This window comes from Canis aureus, chromosome 1, assembly GCF_053574225.1.
Source record: "Canis aureus isolate CA01 chromosome 1, VMU_Caureus_v.1.0, whole genome shotgun sequence".
Taxonomy (NCBI): Eukaryota; Metazoa; Chordata; class Mammalia; order Carnivora; family Canidae; genus Canis; species Canis aureus.
In genome coordinates this window covers 41710718-41734707 of record NC_135611.1, presented here as the reverse complement: position 1 = coordinate 41734707, position 23990 = coordinate 41710718, and the positions used below count along the sequence as shown (strand labels likewise).

General features: G+C 41.8%; 1 protein-coding gene across 5 annotated transcripts in view; it reads right to left on the bottom strand.

The window, feature by feature from the left end:
* The window catches only part of PLEKHG1 (pleckstrin homology and RhoGEF domain containing G1), a 224808-nt gene that overhangs the window by 91862 nt on the left and 108956 nt on the right, over positions 1-23990 (bottom strand). For 3 of the 5 annotated variants that reach the window (XM_077896712.1, XM_077896677.1, XM_077896686.1), the window contains one exon: positions 896-1401. In XM_077896712.1, the coding sequence (XP_077752838.1) occupies positions 896-1303 (408 nt within the window). In that variant the 5' untranslated portion in view covers positions 1304-1401. Of the gene's footprint in view, positions 1-895; positions 1402-10176; positions 10323-14825; positions 15003-23990 lie in introns of those variants that run through there. The other 2 variants (XM_077896697.1, XM_077896702.1) reach the window with 2 other exon arrangements.

The following is a 23990-nucleotide window of genomic DNA, read 5'->3' as shown; positions in this document are numbered from 1 at the left end:
TAAACTGAAGTCAATTCATAACTCAATTTCCAGAGTACCTGATTGGCCCACAGTCTTAAGCAAAATTCACCTGGAGTCAAATAATTTATGTAAACATTTTAACAATAAAAGTGAACAGAAAGTAAATGCCTGAGACAAAATAAAGCCCATAGAGAATAGGATTGAACAGTGGCTCCCTGGCTCACCCAAATCACTTGGGGATCCTCCACAATCCTTCTGCCTGGACCATACCCCAGGCCCATGCAATCACAGTCTCTGGAGGTGGGACTTTGGTATCAGTACCTGTCTGGGAAGCTCCCAGACACCAGTAGACAATTGTGATTAAAGTGAAGATAGCGGGGATCCCTGGGTGGCTCAGCGGTGCTGCCTTCAGCCCAGGGTGTGATCCTGAAGACCCAGGATCGAGTCCCACATCAGGCTCCCTGCATGGAGCCTGCTTCTCCCTCTGCCTGTGTCTCTGCCTCTCTTTCTCTCTGTCTCTCATGAATAAATACAATCTTAAAAAAATAAAAGATAAAGTGAAGATAGCTGATGGGCTTAGGACACACCTGACATCAGCAGGTCTGGATGCTTGACCTCCTGCTCCAGCACCTGGGAAGCACTGGGAGCCTCCGGTGGGCAGTTATTAACACAATGTACAGGTGGACACACTGGGACTGTCATTCTTGCTTCTAACACACGATTAGTGCATTACTGCAAATATTAAGAGGATTTTTAATGCAACGAATATGGCCCTAGGGTTCCTCTTAAGTTACGATCAGTCTAAACATTCACCCTACTTCTGAGTCTCAGGAGACAAAACATCCCTGACACTCGGCTTTGCTCCTCAGTTTGCAAGCATATTTATCCCTATCCCGCATGACAAACTTTAAAAGAACAAAAGAATTTGCCTTACCTCTACGATGCTTTTCAAATCTTGCACGTAAGTCCTCTCAGTCTCCAGAATCTCCTGAACAACCCTATCCACATACAGGAGCTTGGGGCTGGTGGCCGACTCTGCACCTGCTCTGGTGGCCCCGTTTGCTTCCATTCTCCGCTGGGCCCGGGGCTGCCTGTCGCCGCCGTCGCCCGTGTCCTGTGGCCCAGCGGGGCCGGCCCGCTGCAGCTCGCTGCTGGAAAGCGGCCTGGCTGGAATCAGCTCCAGTTTTATGGCCCCGGCTTCCTTATCTTGGTGAAACAAGCCCAAGTGGCTGTTTGAGACTAAGGTCATTCTGCTGCCGAAGGAACCGTGGCTGTCCCGGGAAGAAGCCGAGGACGACGTGGAGCCGAAGCTGACCGGGCGGTCGCTGTCCGAGAGCTCCATGGTCCTCAGGTCCTGGGAGCCCGAGTGCCGGGCTGTGGTCTTGGGATCTGGAATTTCTGTCACAGCTGATGGCACTTCAAGACACAACTGCTGCACATCTAATTCATTAAAAAAAAAAAAAAAAAAAGAACAAAAGAGAAAAAGGACAAGGTATATTTAAAATTATATTTAAAAAATATTTAAACAGAGGTTTAAAGGAAGTTAAAAGCTAGCCCAAGTGTAGATTCAGTCAAGAGTAAGAAGGCAGTGAGTTTGTTATAGAAGGAAAAGGAAAGACACCCATGGTAGGCTGAGTTGCAAAGTTAGAGTTTCTAAAGCGTCACCTGGGAACACGTGAGAAATGCAGAGTCTCAGGTAAAATAGCCTCGACTTACAGAACCTCGGTGTGCATTTTCACAAGACGCCAATGCCATTTGTGCACACAGAAAACTCGAGAAGCCCTGAAGCCACTGCCTCAAAGTGGGGTCACCTGGAATGCCTAATGCCTGCAGATTTGTCCAGATTTACTAAATCAAAGGCTCAATGGTCAGGGCGTAAGGACTCTGTAGCTTTAACAAGCACCACAGGTGATTCTTATGTACTTAAAACACACCCCTCCACGACTCTTAATGGGATTTTACGAAACACTGTTCTACATTTTAAGTATTCCACTGTAATTCCACAAAATGTTAAGCTACCATCTTGGAACTGCCACTGCTTAACGGATGCTGACAATTTCACATTTTACTTGGATACTGCATGAAAGAAAAAGTGTCATGTGGACAACAATTTTCTGATTCTGGGCAACAAAAGCCAAACTATTAAGACCCATACCGTCTCTCAAACTTCCTCTCTCAACACAACATTTCTCTCAATCTCTACTTGAAAGTTGACATCCCATTTGTGGTGCACATGAAGTTATATGATTACAGAGGATGCTTGACTAACTACAACACTTCCTGCATAAAGTTAGGCAACATGGCAGTGTTAAGTATACAATTAAATAATATAGAAACTCAATTATGAGAAAAATTATGTATTTTTTTAAAGATTTTTATTTATTCATGAAAGAGAGAGAGAGAGGCAGAGACACAGGCAGAGGGAGAAGCAGGCTCCATGCAGAAAGCCCAATGTGGGACTTGATCCCAGGTCTCCAGGATCATGCCCTGGGCCAAAGGCAGGTGCTAAACCGCTGAGCCACCTGGGCTGCCCAAAATTATGTATTTTTTAAAGAGACAGGGCCATTAGTATCTAGAAGAGGGCACAAGAAGAGAGCAATTGCAAAGTCAAAAGGTCATGTAATATATACAGCATTTAAATCTCAAGGCCCTACATGGGATTGAAACTCACAGAAGCTATTTTCGTGAAACACAAAGTTCCAATCTTCTTCAATTGCAAGGCAGGACCAACATTGTTTTCCCCTAATGAAATCCCAAGTTTATGGAACAGTATGCTTTGCAATAAAGAGTGTGATGTATGAAGACCTTGGCTTCATTTTGGCAGGTTATCTTACCACCAGGATCCATGTTTATGGGTTTTCTTAGAAAAATACAAGGGTGCAACTTACGTTTGGAAGATTATAACAAAACACACACAGTAAGAAGAATGTAGATGAATGATCATTTTTCAAAAGGAACATGAATTGGGTTTGACTCTATAATAAAGCTTGTCAAACAGCTGGTAGCAATATTTCTAGAATATAAAGAATCCATCAAATCTGTATCCTTCAACATCCTGACTTTCTCTGGGTAGTTTATATTCACAGCAAATATTAGTGCCAACTTATAATGCAGATATTACAATTATAAATATAAAAGAATTAAATTTGGTCAACAAGAAAAAATGGTAAGAAATGTGTAGGAAATGAGTAATTTATCAACATAACCACTACCACATGGTATAAACTTGCCACATATTTTTAAAGCTTTTGCAATATTCTTTCTGCTTGCTCTATAACAACTTTATTGACTATAAAACATAGATTGGTTATAGTAGTTAAAATGCACTTGCCCTAAAAAGCCTAATCCAACTTGAGTAAGGCAAAAATCCAAGAATCAGCAGGCATTTAGGTGTGCTTGCAGCAGAAGACACTTGCCCACATTTGGGACTGGTGTTAAGAAAGTCAGTCCTAGGCAAATGAAAGTAGAAGCAGACCCAGCAAGATTTTCTTCCCCTTTTGATGGCATCTGTCATAACCAGAACTGTGAGGTTGATCTTTCAGAAATGGGCACTAACTTGGGAAGTATATGATTATTCTTAAGGTCCCAAAAGTCCAATGAGGCAATGATTTAGTACCAGAAATAAACTGGATATACTGTATGTGAAAGCCAGAGCATCTGGAATGGTCCAGAATAACCTACTCCCCATAGATATTGACATACTCCTTCTCTCCAGCATAAAAAATTATATTTAACATTTATATAACTCCTGGGAAATATGCATCATTGGGATGGGTGAAAATGAACACAATAGAGACTCGTTTCCTTACTTCTATGCCAAGTTAGCCAGCCAATACTGGGACTGAGGAATTGCAGGGGAACAAAAATGGCCAAGTGTTTCAGAGGAGTCCAGCTGGGCTGCTAGGGAGGAGAGTGTCTTTTACATTTTCAAAGGTAGGAAAAGTGGGATGTGAAACTCAGGTCAACAGGTGGTTCCTTCATGGATAAATCTTAAATGGCAGCATGAGCTGGGCCTCATTCCAGTCAAGGCCTCATATATTCTAATACCAGGCCATGTATTCTAGGCCACTGGGCCAGCCTATTCTTCAGACTGCCAACCAGGCTCCTTTATTTTTTAAAGATTTTATCTATTTATTCATGAGAGACAGAGAGAGAGAGAGAGAGAGAGAGAGAGAGGCAGAGACACAGGCAGAGGGAGAAGCAGGCTCCACACAGGGAGCCTGATGTGGGACTTGATCCCGGGTCTCCAGGATCACACCCTGGGCTGAAGGTGGCACTAAACCGCTGAGCCCCCCAGGCTGTCCCAGCCAGGCTCTTTTAAAATAGAATATTTGAGATATTTGGTATCTGTCATATTTAACCAAGCGTACTGCCCCAAATTAAACACCTTCCAAAATTGCCAAAGATAGAAGTGAAACATTTAACACTAGGTCACATAATGGTATATAATATGAGACTATATTTGCTAATAGATCACATTTTTATGTTGATTCATTGCTTAGGAGATAATTATAGTTTTCTCACATAAGGAAATGGACCTCATAAAAACTGCCTAGTCTTGTTCTCACTTCCCTCAAAATAATTTAAAGTTTCCATCCTGTCTGGATGGATTTTTTTTTTTTTTTGGCTTATTCTTCCTAATATAGCACACCAATTACTGATATTTCTCTCCAGAGCTGAACTGTTCAGCAAAGTAGCCAGTAGCCACATATGACCATTGAGCACTTGAAATGTGGCCAATCTAAACTGAGACATGTTGTAAGGATAATATATATCAGATTTCAAAGACTAGTATGAAACAGAGAAGTACAAAACACCTCATTAATAGTTTTTACATTAATTACATGTGAAATAATACTTGGGAATAAAGAGTTGGATAAAATATCTTCTTTAAGTTATTTTTGGTTTCATTTTGCTTTTTTTTTTGACGTTATTACTGGAAAATTACAAGTTATACATGTGGCTTGCATTGTATTTTAGTTAGAATAATGAAGTCTTCTAGATCAGTATATTGTTCTGTGAGATTTAAATTTCCTTATCCATCTTTATTCAAATAATAGTGAATGGAGAGGTCCATCCACTTGTTGTCTTCTCTTCCTTTCCATTCATTAACACGCCATATTGTTATGAGTTAGTAAAAACAGAAGTGCAAGACTGTCACTGTATACTAGATATTGGGAAAATCATTTCCATGGTAAACAGAAACACCCAGATAGAAAATTGTAGAGCAAGAAAGCCTCTTCTTCCACCTTGAGTGAAGGATGCTGACAGGTTGTATTAATATTTGGCTAATGCAATGCTTTGCTTTTCTTCTTATAGCCACTCTTCCTTTTTACCAAAACCCAAACACTGGGCTACTCCATAGCAACTCCTGAACACTTGCCCAACATCGCTGATGGCCCATGTCAGTGGGTCTTCTGACCGTGAATATCTGAAAATAAGCTGGTTCTGCCTGCCTAGAGGGTCTTGGTCCATCTGATCCTTGGTAAACCTGGAGGTGGTGGTGCTGGAAGCACAAGTCGAGGATCTCAGAGTCTTAATGATTCTTACAGCCAGAAATACTGTCAGCCTCAAAGCCATCAGCATAAAATATTCCTTCTTGCGCCATCCTCAAGAACAAGAAAACAGTGGTATAGCACTCCATGTAGTATGCTTTCACACATTTTACTTCATGACATGTCTCTCTCATCGTTTCTAGGTGAGAGAGCTTTAATTCCTTGGCTTTTCTTCATTTGCTCTTCAAACTTCCATCATTTTAATTGCTCTCCTTTGGAATGTCACCGCCAGAATCAGAAGCAGCACTTCTTGGCTCTAACTTGTCTCAGGCTGATTTAGGGTTGAGGCAGAACTTTCCATGGCAAGTAAAGCCCAGGCTTCCTGTGACCATGTTTACATGTTGAAGGGGGGGACGGAGGGGTCCACAGCCGACCACTCCCTGCCACAACTCCCAAGGGCAGCTTCACACAGCAAGGCAAGAACTCTATGCACTGTGGGGGCGGATGCGTGATCAGGATTTCCAAGTTCTGCTCATTGCTATTCTAGACTTCAAATAGCTAGTCTGAGTTCCTTGGCAGGGCGGTCATGGAAATCAAGAGAATGTGTTATGCTCGAGACCAATGAATAACTAAAATCCTGTAGTTCCTTATTATACTGCCTGTGAATTTATCACAAAGGGGAAACCAACAGAGACACTAAAGTATAAGCAAGAAGTTCTTTTATCAGCCAGCAAAGTCATTTAATACAGAGCCAGGCTTAGGTAGAGCCTCAATGTTGAATACAAGTAAAACAAATGAAAAAAACTTTTTAGAGTTGAAGTTATAAGAAATGCGCATTTCTATATTTCAAAGACAGCACTTGGTGTTTGAGGAGAATCCTCCTTCCTCATACACTCTGAGAGTAGATAAAAACCACCAGATAGCAACATGACTCTCTACCCCTTGGTTTTCTAAAATACCAGTGTTGATTCTTGCATTAATGGCAGGGCCAGGACTGCAATTCCACATGTTCCTTAACGCTCAGAGTATTTATTACAGGTAACATGATTTTCATACTTATTTGAAGTCCTTTGGTAATACAGAAATTTTAAAAAATCATACTACCACGTTAATTTCTTAGTTATGCAAGATGCTAACATTAGGGAAAGCTAGATGGACGATGTAAAGCAACTCTGGACTATCTTGGAAACTTTTCGGTGGATAAAAAATTTTCCAAAGTAAATAGTTCAAAAAATCATGTTACCATAGAAGAGTCAGCTAAGTATTTTGTACAAGAAGATCAAGAATGGGGACAGGAGGGGATCCCTGGGTGGCTCAGCAGTTTGGTGCCTGCCTTCGGTTCAGGGCGTGATCCTGGGGTCCCAGGATCAGGTCCCACATTGGGCTCCTTGCATGGAGACTGTTTCTCCCTCTGCCTGTCTCTGCCTCTCCCTCTGCGTGTCTCTCATGAGTAAATAAATGAAATCTTAAAAAAAAAAAAAAAAAGAAAGAGGATAGGAGAAAAGATAGTTTGTGAAGACGCTCTTGTTCAAATAAGAGGTGAGAAAACCTGAGAAAAAATGAGAAAACAAAAACAAAGAATCTTTTAAGCTGTAAAGTCTGATACTAAATATTCAGGGTATTTCCTAATGGATTCCCAGGTCGGTGTACGGAAATTAAGAGATAAAGTGGCTACTGTAGTTGATAGCTAATGCAGCTAATAAGTAAAGTGCCTCAGCTTAGTGGTGAACTCCAGAATTTCTATATTCAAGGGGTCACCACACTAGTTTGGTTAAAAGGGAATTCCTTTAGGGTTTTTTACACAAATGCAACTGTTTTTACCTTTATGGTCAGCTTCAGGGAATAGAGTTTCAGCTGAGGACACTTCCTGGCCTTCCCATCACACATAACAACATGGCAGTCAAGTTCTCCTCGCTACTGGAAGTGATAAGTGCTCCTTTGGGGGTCCGTTTCTCAAGCATTCATCATCATTCCTCCACAATTTTTCCCTTCCCACAGAACTCAGATGTGTCCGGGACCTTGCCTGAACCATGAACATGACACCAGTGCCCCAGAATATGGTAGACCATGAAGACAGAAGACTTGCATTAAAACTGGGTGTGGACATGCCCTGAGCTACCACATAGAAAAGTCTGGTTACCCTGAAGCTGATATGCTGGAGAAGCCATGTAGTGAGACCACACTGACATGTAGAGAGACGCTCGAGGAACCATAGCAGTTCCAGGGCCTTCTGTTTTAGTGTTTCCAGCCAAGGTACCAGCTGTGTGAGTGAGAAGCCTCTGAAGTGACCTCAGCATTGTCATGTCTGACTGCAATTTCATGAGTCCCTGGTTCAGAACCACAGAGCAGAACCTCTTCTGAACTCCTGACTCACAAAACCTGGAGAGATTATAAATGATTGTTGTTGTTCCAAACCACTAGGCTTTGGAATGATTTGTTATGTAGCAAGAGATAACCTGAACAGTCTCTATTATAACAGATTAGCTTTACCATAATATGCTACTGCTCTAACTCTGCATCAAAATTACCCTAAAAAACCTCCCCAAATCAAAACAAACTGAAGCCTCAAAATTCATTCACATGTGTCATTACTTCTTAAAGTTTTATAGGGGAGAAAAATAAACAGAGTGCTCAAAGTTGAACTGTGACTCAGAGACTATGGTTTCTGAATTCTAGTCCACCATTCTTTGCACTTGGATACAAATGCATAAAACAGTAGGGCAGAAAAAGCGCCTGGAGATCAGGAAATGCACTGAAACATAAGCTCCTTGCATAAAGCACATGGTACCAAGGTGCCAGTAGGGCCTACACAGTGTGTGTGTGTGTGTGTATGTGTGAAGGAATGAATATGTACCCAACCGTGATTATAGAAAGAGCTCAAATGGACGGGCCAGAAATTAGGTTATGACATAACACTCTCTCTTTTGGTTGGAGGGTTTGCATTTCTGCCCTGGCTCTGTACCATCCAGGTTTGTACTATGGTCTTTGGGTTTCAGATTTCCTCACGTGTGAGGTGGCCGGACTACATGATTTCCCAGGTCCCATCGAACCTTTGGGATGTGACTCCAGCCCCAAGATAAACAGCAAGAGTATCTCCAGCTGGAATCAGAGCATAAGCAGTAACTGCAAAATAGCAATTTTCTTTTACATCCCACTGTTGCCAGGTCTTGGATGATAGAATGTATGTCCCTGATTCTGCCAAAGGCTATTAAAAATCTCTATTTTTAATTTCGATGAAAAATCTAAACATTTAGATGAAAAATCAGGTTCACTTTGAGTAGCACCTTCCTGTTAGTGTGGAAATACTAGTTTCAGGGCAGTAACTAAACAAGGATAGCTATATATTGAGGCTCTGTCTGTACTGAATACACTCAGTTCCCAAAACATCTCTGTGCAGTTGAAAGGGAGGCATTAGGCCACATAACATTTTCTGGGGTGAGGGGTGGGGAGGAGGAAGAAGAAGAGGAGAAATTCAGTTGACTAAAATAGCACTCTGAGTAAATAAATCCATCCACAAAGTACACTAAATATTTTCTTAGAGAAAAAGAGGAAGAGAATTCAAAGTGTCAACAATAGAGATCTGAATAAATACATCCATCTTGAAGGAACAATATAAAACTATTAAATGTCATGTCCTCTCAAATTCTTAAGGGCATAGAAAATGGTCACAATATACAGTTTGGTAAAAGGCACGGCTTATAAAACATAAGTACAATATGATCCCAATTTGGAATTTAAAACGCCGCTGATTTTTTAGCTACCACAGAAAAAGAGTGAAAGGGTATATAATAAAATATCAGCACTGGATTTACCAAGTAGGAGAATGGGTGATCTTTTTACCTTTGATATTTATCTGTAAACATCACTTTCCTCCACATGTATATTGCTTTTGTAATTTGAAAAAAGTTACTTTAAGAAATTAAAACCACAACTTCAGCTTGTATCACATATTTAAATACCTTTAACATAAGGTTAAATTGAAAATAATTGGTCTTTATGTTCAATATGACTAATGGAAAAGAATGCCATATATCTTCTTTCTAACATATGACTCTCACTAAATTAAAATAATAAAACAAAATAAAATCAGGTTTCAGTGTGCAACAGTGTTGACTACAATGCATGCCTCCTTCAGCCCAGTTATTCCTCCTAACAGAAGGATTTCTTACCAATAAATACTCAAAATGGAAATTGCATTTACTTAGTCAACTTCGGTTCCCTCAGACTAAATTTCACCACTATAGTTGCTAAGCACAAAATGTGCAAACGTTTATTGTTCCCCCCTGCTCAGCCTGCAGTGAACCTCAGGAAGAAAGCGCATTAAAATACTGGGCATTCGATGCAGGACAACCTGGAATTTTCATTTTTCTCCCCCAGGATCACAAACATCAGCTCTCTAGATATTGCAACCAAACTTTAAGGAAAGATCAAAATCAAACCCAAACAGGGCAAAAACCACTTTAGACCCTGCAGTTCATATGGAGGAAAAAAAAATCACCTTCTAGACTAGTTCCATTGTTGGATAACTTGTTTCCATGCATGGCATTTATAATAGAAGAGCTGTCATGTATCCCCGGAGCTGCTGTCCCTGCACCGTGTGGGGAAGAACCCCCCCGGGACAGTTTCTTACCACGGTGGACCGTCTCAGCTGCCCCCGGAGGGGCACAAGCCTGGCCCGGTGCAGGCAGCGGTTCTTGGGCACATTCCCGTGGGCACCTACCTGTGCTCTCCCCAGGCTAAGCCTCAGCGGCCGCCTCCAGCTGATGCAGTGACCTCACCGGGAGCTCAGGCAGGTAAAGCAAGAAGCCTCGACTAGCCCGCGCAGCTCCTCCCGCAGAAATATTGCATGAGTCAGCTTTTATCTCTCAAGACCCAACACACAAAGGCTTTACAAAAACCTGATTTGCAACTTTCTCGCTGCCTTTTCCCCCCTAGTGGGCAGACCACAGACTTCAGCATCACCAAGAGCCTTAAATGAAACATGACATCATTCAATTGAGAAACAGGACAATAGACACCACTGTGGGTAACTGGAAAATGCACACTTCGCTGAGCAACACCCTACGACTGCCATTCTTTTGTGCACATCAAATGCAACCCACACTCGCCTAAAGCGGCTTGGGCTTTACCTTCCTGGCTCCGGCCACCGTTCTCATTAAAAAAAAAAAAAAAAAAAAAAAATATTCCACATAAGGATCACGATCTCTGGAGCACTGATATTTTCAAGTTCACTTCCTGAATTAGAAGTGTGTTTCAAAATAAGTGGACACATCTTTCACAGTAAGTTTTAAAGTGAAGTTGGAGGGAGGCAGTGAATAATAAGGTTGGAGGAAGTTCAGACACTTTGTTTCCTTTAACAAGGCATTTAATACAGTTTTAAGTAGGCAATACAGTTTTAAGTAGGCAAAGTGAAACATGAATATATTTAAGCTTGATTTTTTTAAAAAAAAACAGCGTTTAAAAATACATCTGAAGAAAAGGCATTTCTTAGAAAAGCAATCAAGTTCTGTAATCTTATAATTCATAAATACAAGGTAGTAAAGATGGAATGATCGAGCTCCAACACTTTAGTATAAGAGACCTTCATATTATTTTGAATTGCTATTTCCCTGAGGCCACCTGTCCTTCTCAGAACACCATAGGTATTTTTATAGAAAGACTCAAAATGTTCATAGTTGAAAAAGTTACTGAGTTCTTTGGATGAAGGGTCTTTAAAAGCACAAAATGTAACTGAAAACTGATACGACTGCACCATGGAGTTAAAACTCAAATTATGGATTATGCCCATGTATAGACACGGAAACCTAAACTCTTTCAAAGGATCAAAATCCTTTAAATAGAAGTTTCATTTAAAGCATTTGTTTGTGGTTATGGAAAATAGCATTAGCTGATCATCTTTAATATAGCTATTTCTATCATACCTATTAAGTGATTTTAAACTAACAACATAATAGGATAATGTGCAGTAATGCCTATTTCCTCTTGAATAAGGCTGAACATATGCAGGGCCACTTAAGTAAACTATTTTGATGGAAACTGATCAGTCAGTTCAGAAGTCAACGTTTGGAGTGGTTTCCCTCTCACAAAATTCACCTGTATGATGGAAATCGCTAAATCACAGATGCTGAAAAGGTAGTTTGTGAGGAAGGTCTTCCCTGGGCTGTGGGGACTTTCTTAATCCCACACAGTGACCTCCACACTATTATCTCTTGCCCCTCAAATGACATCCCCTAGACTCGTGTCCAAGACCTCTGTTTTTGCTTAGCTAAGAGTCAGCTCAAATCTCATAAGCTCCACCAAACCTCCCACAGCAACTCCAGCCCCCTGCACCTTCTATTTGTTCGATGGCTCTTCATACCATAGTATCACACAGTCTCTTATGTAATTATTGTTTAATCGACTTGTTTCCCGCCTGGATTGTAGCTTGGGGAGCAGGAAAACCTTCCTATACTGTAGATTTGATTTCCATGTGGAAGATACAAAGATCTAAATTCTTAGATGAGGTAGGATATACAGAGGCTCCTGGTTTTCTCTTGACTCCTCTGTTTTGTGTTCATGTCTTCAGATCACAGGTAACCAGTTTTATTTTCCACTAAAGTATTATTGCACTTGGATTTTTTTTTTTTTTTTTTTTGCCAAGACACATTTTGTAAAAGCCATTTCTGAGAGATGTTGTGTACATTAGAAGTGAACAAAACAGCAAGGCTATATCCAGTGAGGAGGCTGGGTGGTCTGTAAACGTCTACATTGGACAAGTGACCTGACTTGAAGGGCAGCTCTGTAGCCACAGCACCGGGTATTTGGTCCCATGGGTCGGTCATTTGTCAGTTCACCCCTGTTTCCTGTTTTAGTAAAATCATCAACTTAAGTAAGGAAACACCTTTCCAGTTACTCAGAAGTAGCTGGAATCATTCTCCATCACACCTGCAAACATGGATGGTTCATAGGATTTTGAAGTTAGTCTTTTAAAAATCTAACTTAAAAAAAAAATCTAGCTTTTTCAGAGCAGGGAACACACACACTCTTTTTGCCTTTATATTTATCCAAGTACCATGTACCTGCTAAATGAACTAACAAATGAACAGAGCATAGGGCCCCCAGAGGGACAATACAAAGATCTAAGGGCAGAGAGGAAGAGAAAAGGGAAGGGAAAGGAACATTTCTTGAGCAACATTCAAGGTTCTTTCACACCTGAGAGCCCAGGAGCCTTCTGTACCTTGGTGTTCCTTTTTTTTTTTTTTTTTTTAAAGATTTTATTTATTTATTCATGAGAGAGAGGCAGAGACACAGGCAGTGGGAGAAGCAGGCTCCATGCAGGGAGCCTGATGTGGGACTCGATCCTGGGACTCTGGGATCATGCCCTGGGTGAAAGGCAGGCACTAAACCACTGAGCCACCCAGGGATCCCAACCTTGGTGTTTTCTTAAGGCCTCTCTTTGTTCTACCTTTTTCTGCAATGGGTTGGCTTTCCAGTCTTCCCCATCTCTAATCCCACACATCAATCACCCCAATTCTTGCAGGTGCCCTGCTGGACTTTTGGAGCCAAATAAATCCCAAGAGATGCAAAAGGCATCAACATCAGCATCCTTGCTGTTGCTTCCTGTATAATTTATTTGCCACTATTGACAGCAGGTGAAAAGACTGTTTTGCTCTGCAAAATCTTGTTGTAAATGATAGTGAGATTGGCTGTAGATAAACTGCACATTTGTGCCTTATTCGGTGAAAAGATACTCTTATTGGAAAGCAGCTCTTGTCAATTTACTTGCAGCACTACTTACACAATCAGGCAGTATAGGAAAGATTCCCAGTCCCCCCACCACCACCAGGGGTGGGGCCCCAGGGGTGAAACAGCAGCACCCACAGGACATGTCTACAGCCAGCAGGCACCAACTGGCTGGCAAGCCAAGTGCAGTCCAGCCCTCTGGCCTAATTGGAGGAGGACCAGAAAGCCCCACTATTTAAAAACATCCTTTCCCAGCAATTTGCCGGAGGGCCAGCACTTCACTCTGAGAAACCAGCTCTTTCTGGTTGAAGGTAAAAGTCGCCAGTTACTACTCTCATCTCCCCTGGGAAGGGTTACGCAGTCATTGCCACAGTAGTGTGAGTTAGCCTGTGCGTCCACATCCTTCCAAGGAATGCTACAGGCCTTTTAGGAAGGAGGCCAGGATGGGATCCTCTGGGAGGGCTGGGGAGGCTGACTGGGGGAAGCACAGAGAGCACATAGTTCTAGGGGCTTCCTAAGATCCGACCTAATGGACATCCTCTGCTGACTTTGCAGCCAGGCAACAGCACCAAGAAGCTGGGCAACAAAGGGTAAAAGAATGTCCTGGAGAAAGGAAGAAGGACAAAGGCACACATACTGTTTTTTGAATTCAGGGCAAGATTTTGCTTTATGTAATCAATACTGGATAAAGCAGATTTAGAAAATAATCTCATATTTTCAGATACAAAGGGCCTGAAACCTACAAGGGGCACTTCAAAACACAACTCACATTTTACACCCGGAGTGTAGTAATTGAAATGCTGGAGCGGGGGCCTGGTTATCTTGTAATTTGAGATATTGCCATTTCAACACATTTCCCAAAACGAATGGTAAAGCCAACTGTTTTCTAAAGCACAGGTCATTGACGAAGCAGTCTTAATAGTTTTAGTCTATTAGTCTTAATATTTTTAGTCTATTAGAACTCTTTCCTTTCAAAGAAAAAGGCACAAGATTATCTTTTTCTAAGTGCATACCACAAAATATGACAAACGTTGAAGCCAGTCGCTTGCCAAGAGGTGCCACACCGCCCCACGGATGTCCCTTAGAAGGACATATTGACTTTCCTCCTGATAGTGAGATGTAATGTGCTAACACCCTTCTGCATCACCAATGTTCATTAAAAATCTATATACACTCTTCTAGACAGCCTACTCTAAACCCAGAAAATGAACCTAACCATAAATTCTGTCTTGCTATTGTTATACAAACCAAGCTATATATTTTGTTAAACAAAAAAGCTAATCTGTTTTTTTAAAGATGACTCTCAAGGTGAAATAATCTGAATGGTAAGTGAGTTTGTCTTTGCAAATTTAAAAAGTGTTTACTCTCAACAGAAGATACGGATCTAAGGCAGACGAAAGCACTCATGTACAGGAGAAATTAAATGAAAATAGTATTTTTTGGTTAGTCTTGAAGCATTGAATCTAAGAATAGAAACCAAACTATAAATAATAAATGGTTTCCAGCACTCAAATCATCCAACTGAAAACATAATTCCTCACCCCCTACTGCACTAAAATGTCAGTAAAGAGTCATGGTCATAAGAATTTTAGAAAACAAACACACAAAGCCCATTATTCACAACACTTTCTGACCGCCAACCCTTACCTTACAATCAAGTCATGCTTTAACTTCTTGATCATATGTCAGTTCGCCACGAACGCGAGCTGAGACCCCCTCGAATGGCAAATATTCTTGGACTTGAAAATTCTGCTGTTTCAGGAGTTCCTCCATGGCCTCATTCCTCTGACTGTATCACAATCATTAGCTCTGTTTTTCACTCTGTGCTTTTATCAGGATATTTTGGTCTTTATTGTCCAGAGAGGATGAAATCAAGTCTTAGCTATTTCTGAACTGAACAATTTTTAGATATCGAGCAAGCAATATGTTACAAATAGTCTCTTGCTTTCCATCCTAGATCAGTCCCATCTTTAAGGACACCATGGGAGGACTCGCTGTGCTAAGCACAATGAACTAATTATCCCTCTAAGAATGCAGTATGTTTCCAGACACATTTTTCTCCAGGAGATAACACACATCTAATCCATTCATAACGAAAGGCATTCAACATGCTCTATACTTCTGAAAACACTCTTTAAAAAAATCTACTTGAATTTTAGAAAGGGCTTGGATACTTTATTGATAATCTGCAGTACAATTTTCCAAAATAATAATTAAATTAAGAATTGATTCTTGTTTCAGAGTAACAACCATGGAGGCTCATAACCTTTATGTGAGCTTGCAAAACCATTTCCCATGCTGGCAGAGGAGAGAGACAAAGCCTCATGGCCAGCCTTCCCCCACAACTCCACGGTGATAGAGTGATAGGGAAGGACGTGGCCAGGTCGACATCACCAGCTGCACCCCTATCTTGTAGACTCGGGGATGCAAGGTGGGTTCAGAGAGTTGATTATCAAAAGCAGCAGAGGTGAGGACTAGGCTTGTGGGGTGCCCCAAGCTGCATGGAGCAGAATGAATCTGTTCTGAACTGATTCTCAGTCTTCCCCATGGTTACTGCCATCCTTTGGAATCACCATCATCCATCTCCTTCCCCCAATCCCAAGGCTACCTTCAATATCGTAGTGGCTGACAGCTTAACCTCTGAAAGCAAATTGATTTATTACAGGGGACGCTACCTAATTCTTGGAACTGAAGAGGGGTCTGTTGGGTTATTCACGGGGCCTCCTGCGTCAAGTCACGAGGTCAATCCCATTCATGTGGACACTTATAGAAGGCCAAGGATAGATCCCACTCCAGGAAAGCAGAACTTACTTTTCTCTAAAGGAGTTGAGATGATTTATTACTTTCCAGGATTTTCCTTTTTAAACTAAAGAAGGCAAAGAGAGCTGCCGAGTGAGATGTATATGACTACGATGGTCTCAAACACTTATCAGTTCTTTGCTTTTTAGAGCTTTGGCACACACACGTTGACCCTTCCTCTCCCTTTACATTTTTTCTCCCTTCATATCGAAGCACTCACCCCCCTAACTGGGGACCCAGTGCTGGTTCTGTGCTGGGCTCAATGAATGGACCCTGGCTCTGCCTTCTAGACGTTCCTGTCTAGAGAGACTGGACAAACATCAGAGTTAGTGACAAGTGTGACCAGTGTTATGAGTCAGATGTAACAAGAACCATATACATACGGATCGGCTCTATTTTCCTAAACTGTCTTTCCTCCTATTTTCAAGCTGCCCTTCAAGTCATATTAAAAGTGGATAGTAACTTTATGTTGACAGTGAAATCAAGCTGCCTTCTCTAAATTTCCCTTCCAGTCTTGGAGAGGGAGCTCCATTAGACTCATCTTTCATCTTATATTTAATTACTTGGTAACCAAGCTGAGAGCCAAATTTGCTGGAAGTTTTTGTGAGTCTAAACACTTGCCTACTTCCCAGTTCCCACAGAGATACATGAAGTAACTTGTTTATGTTAGGAGAACAAAGGAAGGGAAACAGAGCTCTCTGTTAGGCTACAGGTTTAATCTTAATTAGGCCAAGAAACAAGTGTAACCCAGTTTACTTTGGTTTATTCAAATAGAAATTTTCAAATCCTATACAAGTACATGAAAGAAAAAGAAGGGGAAAAAAACAAAATATACCAGCAGTTGAGAGGTGCGATTATGGGAGAGACCCCCCTCTCATTATGCACTGTGATCTAGTCTCTACAATCTCTTTCATGAATATGTAGTATTTGTGTAATCAAAGTAGAGGAGGCACCTGGGTGGCTCAGTTGGTTAAGTGTCTGCCTTTGGCTCAGGTCATGATCCTGGGGTCCTGGGATCGAGCCCTGCATTGGGCTCCCCTTCTGCCCCTCCCCTCACTTGTGCACTCTTGCTCTCAAATAAATAAATATAATTTTTAAAAAAGAAGAAGAATTAATTTCTGTGATAGTTCGTCCCTTGTGGTGACGCCCTCCCCCCATCTTTTTCTGCCTTGCTCTGCCCAAGCCTGCTGGTGGGCTTTCTACTGGGTTTGGCTATTGGGAAGCCCCAATATTATGAGGTAGGAGAGGGAAAGGGGACATTTCTTCCTACTCCCTGGTTGATTAGGGGCCTGGTGTTTATCAGTGGCTGCATCAGAAGCAGCCCCACCTCCATGGTTCCAGTTCTCATTGGGTCTCCTTGTCCATTGGGGGTCCCTGTGGGTCATCCCCAAGAACAGTGGTTTGGGCTGCCTGCTCTTGCTGCAGTCTTTGGGTGGGTCACACTCCTTGCTGGCTCCCTTAGCCACACCACCTCTAATGAAGTAACCCCTTCATTAAATTCTCCATTTGAGCCAGTTGAGCTAATTCAGTTTCGTTTTTAGGTACCTGGCTGATATACAGACTTCAGAGTCTCTGGTCTGAAAAGCTGATAGCAGTTTCACTTCACAAGCTTAGTCAGAATGCTGACCAGAGCTTTTTCCTGGGGGCATACTGCCAAATTTTAGCCCTTTAGCCCTGCTTGATTCATGTCAATGAAAGAGATACTTAATTAGAACATATTCTAGGCCAGAAACATGTTTTTGAATTTGGTATCTATTGATATAATTCATTTCCTCAAAAATATTTATTGAGTAGCTATTATGTGCGAGGCACTCTTAAGCACAAAAGATATACCAATGAACAATTAATAAATCCTACCTTTGGGGCACTTGGGTGGCTCAGTGGTTGAGCATCTGCCTTTGATTCAGGGCGTGATCCCAGGGTCCTGGGATAGTGTCCCACATCGGTCTTCCAACAGGGAGTCTGCTTCTCCCTCTGCCTATGTCTCTAACTCTCTCTGTCTCTCATGAATAAATAAATATTTTTAAAAAATTCCTGCCATTATGGAGTTTGTTTTTGAGTGGGAGATATATGGATTTTAATCCTAGGACAGCAGTGTATCAGTATTGGAAAGATACTTTGAGTTTTTCTAATCTAATCCCTTATCTGATGTCCAAATTACCACCAAACAGTTCACCAGATACGCCGGTCTCTGCTTGCGTCCTGTTAGTTACCAGCTGTTTGATCCCTGCTCAGTTAGTCCATCACACTTTGGGCAGCCCTAATCTTTAGAGTGTTTTCCCACATTTAGCTGAATTTCTTCAAGGACCACTTCAGGAAAACATAAGACAAATCACACTTCACCTCCATTTAAGTTCATTAATTATTTGAGAGGCCATCAGGTCTCCCATACATATTTGCCTCTTCATTCCAATATTTATTGTCTACCCTAAGTGATTCCTGGAGGCAGGGTTCAGTGGGGTGGGAGTGGGCAGTTGCCTCTTGTGCCGTGGGGAGTGTGCTTAAAAATGGCAATCCCCTGTGACCACTTTCTCTGTGTGTCTCAAGATCTTGCTTTCCTATGGCTTCCACCAAACTATTTTCAGAATTTTAATCTTTATGCCAATTTGCTACTATTAAAAATGTTGTAAAGATACCATTCCTCTGGAAAGTAAATGTTCTCCTTGCTCCTCTTAAGTCATACTTTTAGGTGCAGCAACACCCTGTCCCCAAAAGGCACAGAGTGTGGTCAGGAAAACAGACACTAGACCATCACACAAAGAAGTGATGAATTCTATGTGAGATGTATACTATGCAAGGAAGGCATGGCCTGGCATGGAAACATGTAAAGGAGGCACCAGGCCTGGTTTGGGATGGTAGGGAAGCTTCTGTGGAAGGGATGTGTGAACTAGCTGGCATCTGAAGGCTGAGAAGATGCTAACCTGGGGAAGCCAAAAGAGAGAAGAGACTGTCCACATGGTTTTAGGTCCTCTAAGTGCAGACTGCTAGTATACCTGGCATTTCACCAGCAGTGACCACTGAGCCTAGATTTTTCCCCTGGATAATCTTGTTTGCAAATAAACTGTTGCATTAAATAACTATGTTTAGTGTAACAATGACTCCATATTAAAGTATCTTCTAGTTTCTTTCTCTACTCTGGGGTGATGCCTCCTCCATTCTGAATGTATCAGCCACTCTCTTCTTGGGTTTTCTTCTGCCCCCTCCAGATACTAGGCAGAGCTGCTTAGACAATAGCCAGGACTCTGTTCTTGCACAATCACTTGGACAGCAAAGGGGGCGGGGGGGGGGGGGGGGGCAAATAAGGTATGGTTACAGTGTATCACAATGTAAATTTCCTCACCCAGAATTTTCATCAAAGTATAATCAGATTCAAATGAACATCAGAGGAGCCCTAAAATAAGAAGGGTCACAAAATAACAGACTGGGGGAGTGGGTCACCCCACTAAGTTTGTCTTACTAGTTCCAGGGGACTTGAGGATTGACCATATGCATTTGAGTCTTGAGTACTTCCCATGACCTGTTGGTCCCCTTTCCTAGGAGATCCAAGGCCAGAGACAACTTCCCACTACTAGTATGGCTCCAAGCATGACATCTACTTAAGAGTCTACATATATTAGGATAGAACAAAATGGCAGACTCCAATGAATGAAGCTGCTTTAGAGTACTGGGGAGTTAGATTTTTATAATGACCACTAGTTATCTTCCTAGTGATGTAATAATGAAAGCCATTCCCCAAACAGAAGTTACTTTGTTCAATCTAAACCATCATTTACTGCTCACGAAATGATATGTGGAAAGGACACAAGATACAGAGTTGAGATGTGTGGAATCTTAGCTCTACTGATAATTGTGTCATCTTGGGCAAGTCACTAACCTTTCTAGGTTCCAAATTTCTTCTGGACTAGTAAAATGAGAACTCAGGAGTCTAGGACATTTCAGAATGCTTTTAAAATCTATAAACCTAAAATTCCACAGTTAGCAGTGATATGTTGACATGATGACCCACTTCTTAACTCCTTAGACCTCCTCTCTTGAGGCTCTTATATAAGTTGAGGATCTTAAATGTGGTCTGACTAGTGCAGTCAGATAATCATGACTTGATGCAAAAACCAGGAGCATGAGGCATTTGTGCAGGGAAGCTACTTTAAATTACCTATAATCCCTTATGTGGTGTCTACCTTAACTCAACTATTATCAACAGAAAGATTCCCCACAAAAATTTTTAACATCATCATCTAATAGTAGACCAATGTCTAGCATCACGATTATGTTTTTTTTTTTTTTTTTTTTTTACAATTATGCTTTTTACTTATTCACTGACATTATCTCCACTTTCTGCAAGATTGCATTCTGGAAACCAGGTTAGGATGGAGATTATCAAATAGCTCAATTTACCTTAGAAGTATATAATTTAGGCTTGTATTCCAATCAAGCACCAGCCCAAATATACTCCTGGAACAGTGGTAACATAAAAGTCAATATAACTGTACTACTGCAAAGATTATGCTCTTATAATACACCGATAGTGAAAAGTTATGGCTAGTTCTAAGTTACCCTAGGAGCTAATATACTTTACATACATGCAATTATGGTGATTAGAACAAATTCACTGTAATAGGTGTCCTGGTTGAGGCTCCATGGAAATTGGGTGGAGAGAGGGGGACAGAGTGGGAAGAGAGGAGGAGAGAGAAAGAGTGGGAGGAAGGGAGAGGACAGGTAACTTAGCTGTGAGATTCTTCTGCTGAAGGGAAGAAAATGTAAGAGGAAGGGAGGCTTTTCCCCATAAAGAGAGAGAGGTGAGCACCAGCAGCTTTAGGACCGGGGATGGGTGGCCAAGCAGGTGAGCAGAAGGAGGGAGTGAGGTCTTGTCCCAGTGCCAGTGGGAAGGGACACAGAACTGGCAAAGTTCAGTCTTTTAATGTGACTGAATCCATACCCATAGGGCTGGGAGACCTGCAGTGGGCTGAAGGCTCCCTCCGAAGTTAGGATCTGAGCCTGAGCAGGAATAGTGTCACCTGAAGACTTTCTTTAAATTCCTTTGAACTGATGAACCAAATTTTGAACGTCAGGATACTTCCCATTAATGTCCAGACTTTTGGGGCACCTGGGTGGCTCAGTGGTTGAGCACCTGCCTTCGGCTAAGAGTGTGATCCTGGGGTCCTGGGATCAAATCCTGCATCAGGCTCCCCACAGGGACAGGGGAGCCTGCTTCTCCCTCTGCTTAGGTCTCTGTCTCTTTGTCTCTCGTGAATAAATAAATAAAATCTTTTAAAAGTTAAAAAAAAAATCCAGACTTTTTTGTTTGTTTGGGGAGGAAAGTACCAAATGAAGGGACAATTAACATTAGTTACCACTGGTCAAACATTTGTGCTTAGCAGCAATGATGGTGATGGGGGGTAGGCGGGGGAGCCGCACTTGCTTCCTTTACTCTGGCCATGCACTTTCCCTGTCTGTCCCCCCATCCCTGCCACCCTCTTCAGGATTATACCCATCCCCTCACTCCCTTCCATGACCTGCCTGGCCCTGGAGCCTGGAGCCATTTGACTCTGGGTTACATGTAGGGACACATTTGGACACTACACAGTACACTAGGTAAGAGTCCTAGGATGATCAGATGACTGGAAATAATCTGGTGAGAACAATTTCTTTCTCTGCAGTTTGTAAGTCATATAAAAATGAAACAAAGAATTTAAAATATCACCTGTTTGTTATTCTAGAAATACTGGGGGTGGGGTGGGGGTGGGGAGTGCTATAAGACCAAAAACCACCATGGGAAAATTTAGTGAAAGGAGTGAGGGATGTTTACAGTGGAGGGTGGGCAAAATGTCCACTGCTTGTCAGGAAATTTGAATTGTCTCTACCACTTAACCTTATCAGCTTTTGTTTTTGTTTTTCCACTCTCTATCTGTTAATCAAAATTGCTATCCTCCCACGTCTTTGAGCAGCCTACGACAGATTGATAAAGTTTAAAATTCGTTCAGGGTCTTAATGAAAGAATTACAGCAGAAGAAACAATTTAATTGGTAAATCTGCCAAACCAAATACCCAAATAACTGGTATTGGAGTTTTGACATTTAAAAACCCCAGGACAGGGATGACTGAGTGGCTCAGTGGTTGAGCGTCTGCCTTTGACTCAGGTTGTGATCCCAGGGTCCTGGGATCGAGTCCCACATCGGGCTCCCCACAGGGAGTCTGCTTCTCTCTCTGCCTGTGTCTCTGTCTCTCTCTGTGTCTCTTGTGGATAAATAAGTACAATCTTAAAAAAAAAAAATAACATAAAAACCCGGGGACAGTAAGACAAAAAACCACAGTCCCAGAAGAATGACACATTGAGTCATCTGGCAACACGTGGGGGTCCCTACCATGGACAGACCCTTATACAAGTATGGAAGTGGGGATTTGTTGGTAGATACTTTTCTGATCAAACCAAGATCAGCTATAAATGTCAAAATCAACATATCAGATCCTCATCTCCTAGAACATTACTTTTGTTGTAACTTTAGAAAAAAAATAATAGGGCAGAAGTTAAGACTTAGAAGTGGAGATTCTAGTCCCATCAAAATAAATGAAGACCGTAAGATTGGGTTTACTGGCAAGAAAAAACAAGGAATAAACAGTCCCCCTAACTTGGAAGAGCATTTGTGCATTTTGACACAGAGCATTTAAGAAGACACCCAGAGGCATTAGTTAATCATCAGCATTTTTCCTAGAAAGGGGAAAAAAACCCCATCCTGCACCTCATACCAGTGTTTATTTCTTTCTGAACCCTGGAGATAAAAATTTTAATACACAGAGGCTTCAATGAGGATTTACGTGCATACCCCAGTCTTTCTGAAGAAGAAATGTCTCTGATACGTGATCTCTTCCCTCAGGAGTACCAGGAGGAGGGAATTGGTGAGGGGGATAGGCAAACAAAACCAACTACTTTCCCCTAATCCTACTGTGGCAGAAAAGCAGAAAGCTAAAAGCTTCCCTGAGGGAAAAAGCTACTCCAGACTGAGATGGATCAAGCAAGTTTAACAAACTTCAGACTGCTTAACTTGCTTACATTTCTCTTGACGGTTTTTGAAATGTGTTTATGAGGCCACGTGTTTTCAGCACACCTCCTAGCTGGCTCCCTGGGGTTCAGGCTCAGGTGGGGCTAGACATTCCCCCCATGAAGGACAGACACAGGGAGGCCTGAAAACCCCCAATCCAGGCCAAATGAGGATGGGTTGGTACTCGTGTCTTTTTTCTGGGCTGCTTCTCTGGGAACTCTGTGACAAGAAAATGTTAGAGAGCAGGGATTCTCTCTCTCTTCTGTGTCAATAAATCCCATTCCATGGTTTTATTTAAAAAACAAACAAATAAACAAACCAACAAAGTTCTTCCAAAGGTGAGCTAAATTTATATTCATTTCATGAATTTATAATTCATGAAAATGAGTGCCCTAATGCCCTACCTTCCAGATATACTTTGCATTTCATTCTTTTGTAGACATTTAGAGATTTTAATCTACTTAGATACTTTAATACATCAGTGACCATAATGGTGTTGTACACCAAATACTTGACAAATGAAGTTGGTGACTTAGTACAAACTCTAACCCAGTATTTTTTCAGGAGTGGCGCAGTACCTCCTAAGTCACTGATAAGGACTGAGTTGTGCGCTCCTCACCCCCAAATTCATATGGTGAAGCCCAACATAATTGTATGTGGGGATAGGGCCTTGGAAGAGGTAATTAAAGTTTAATGACATCATAAGGTGGGGTGCTAATCTGATAGGACTGGATTTTTTTTAAGAAGGAGAAAAGACCATAGAGATCTTTTTCTCTCTTTGCTCCCACCCAAAGCAAAGCCATGTGAGGACACAGAGAGAAGGCAGCCATCTACAAGCCAAGAAGAAAGGCCTCACCAGAAACTGCCCTGCTGACACCCTCATCTTGGATTTCCAGCCAGTAGAACTGGGAGAAAAGAAAGGTCTCTTATCTAAGGGACCCACACTGGGGTATCCTGTATGTGAGTCAAGGCAGAT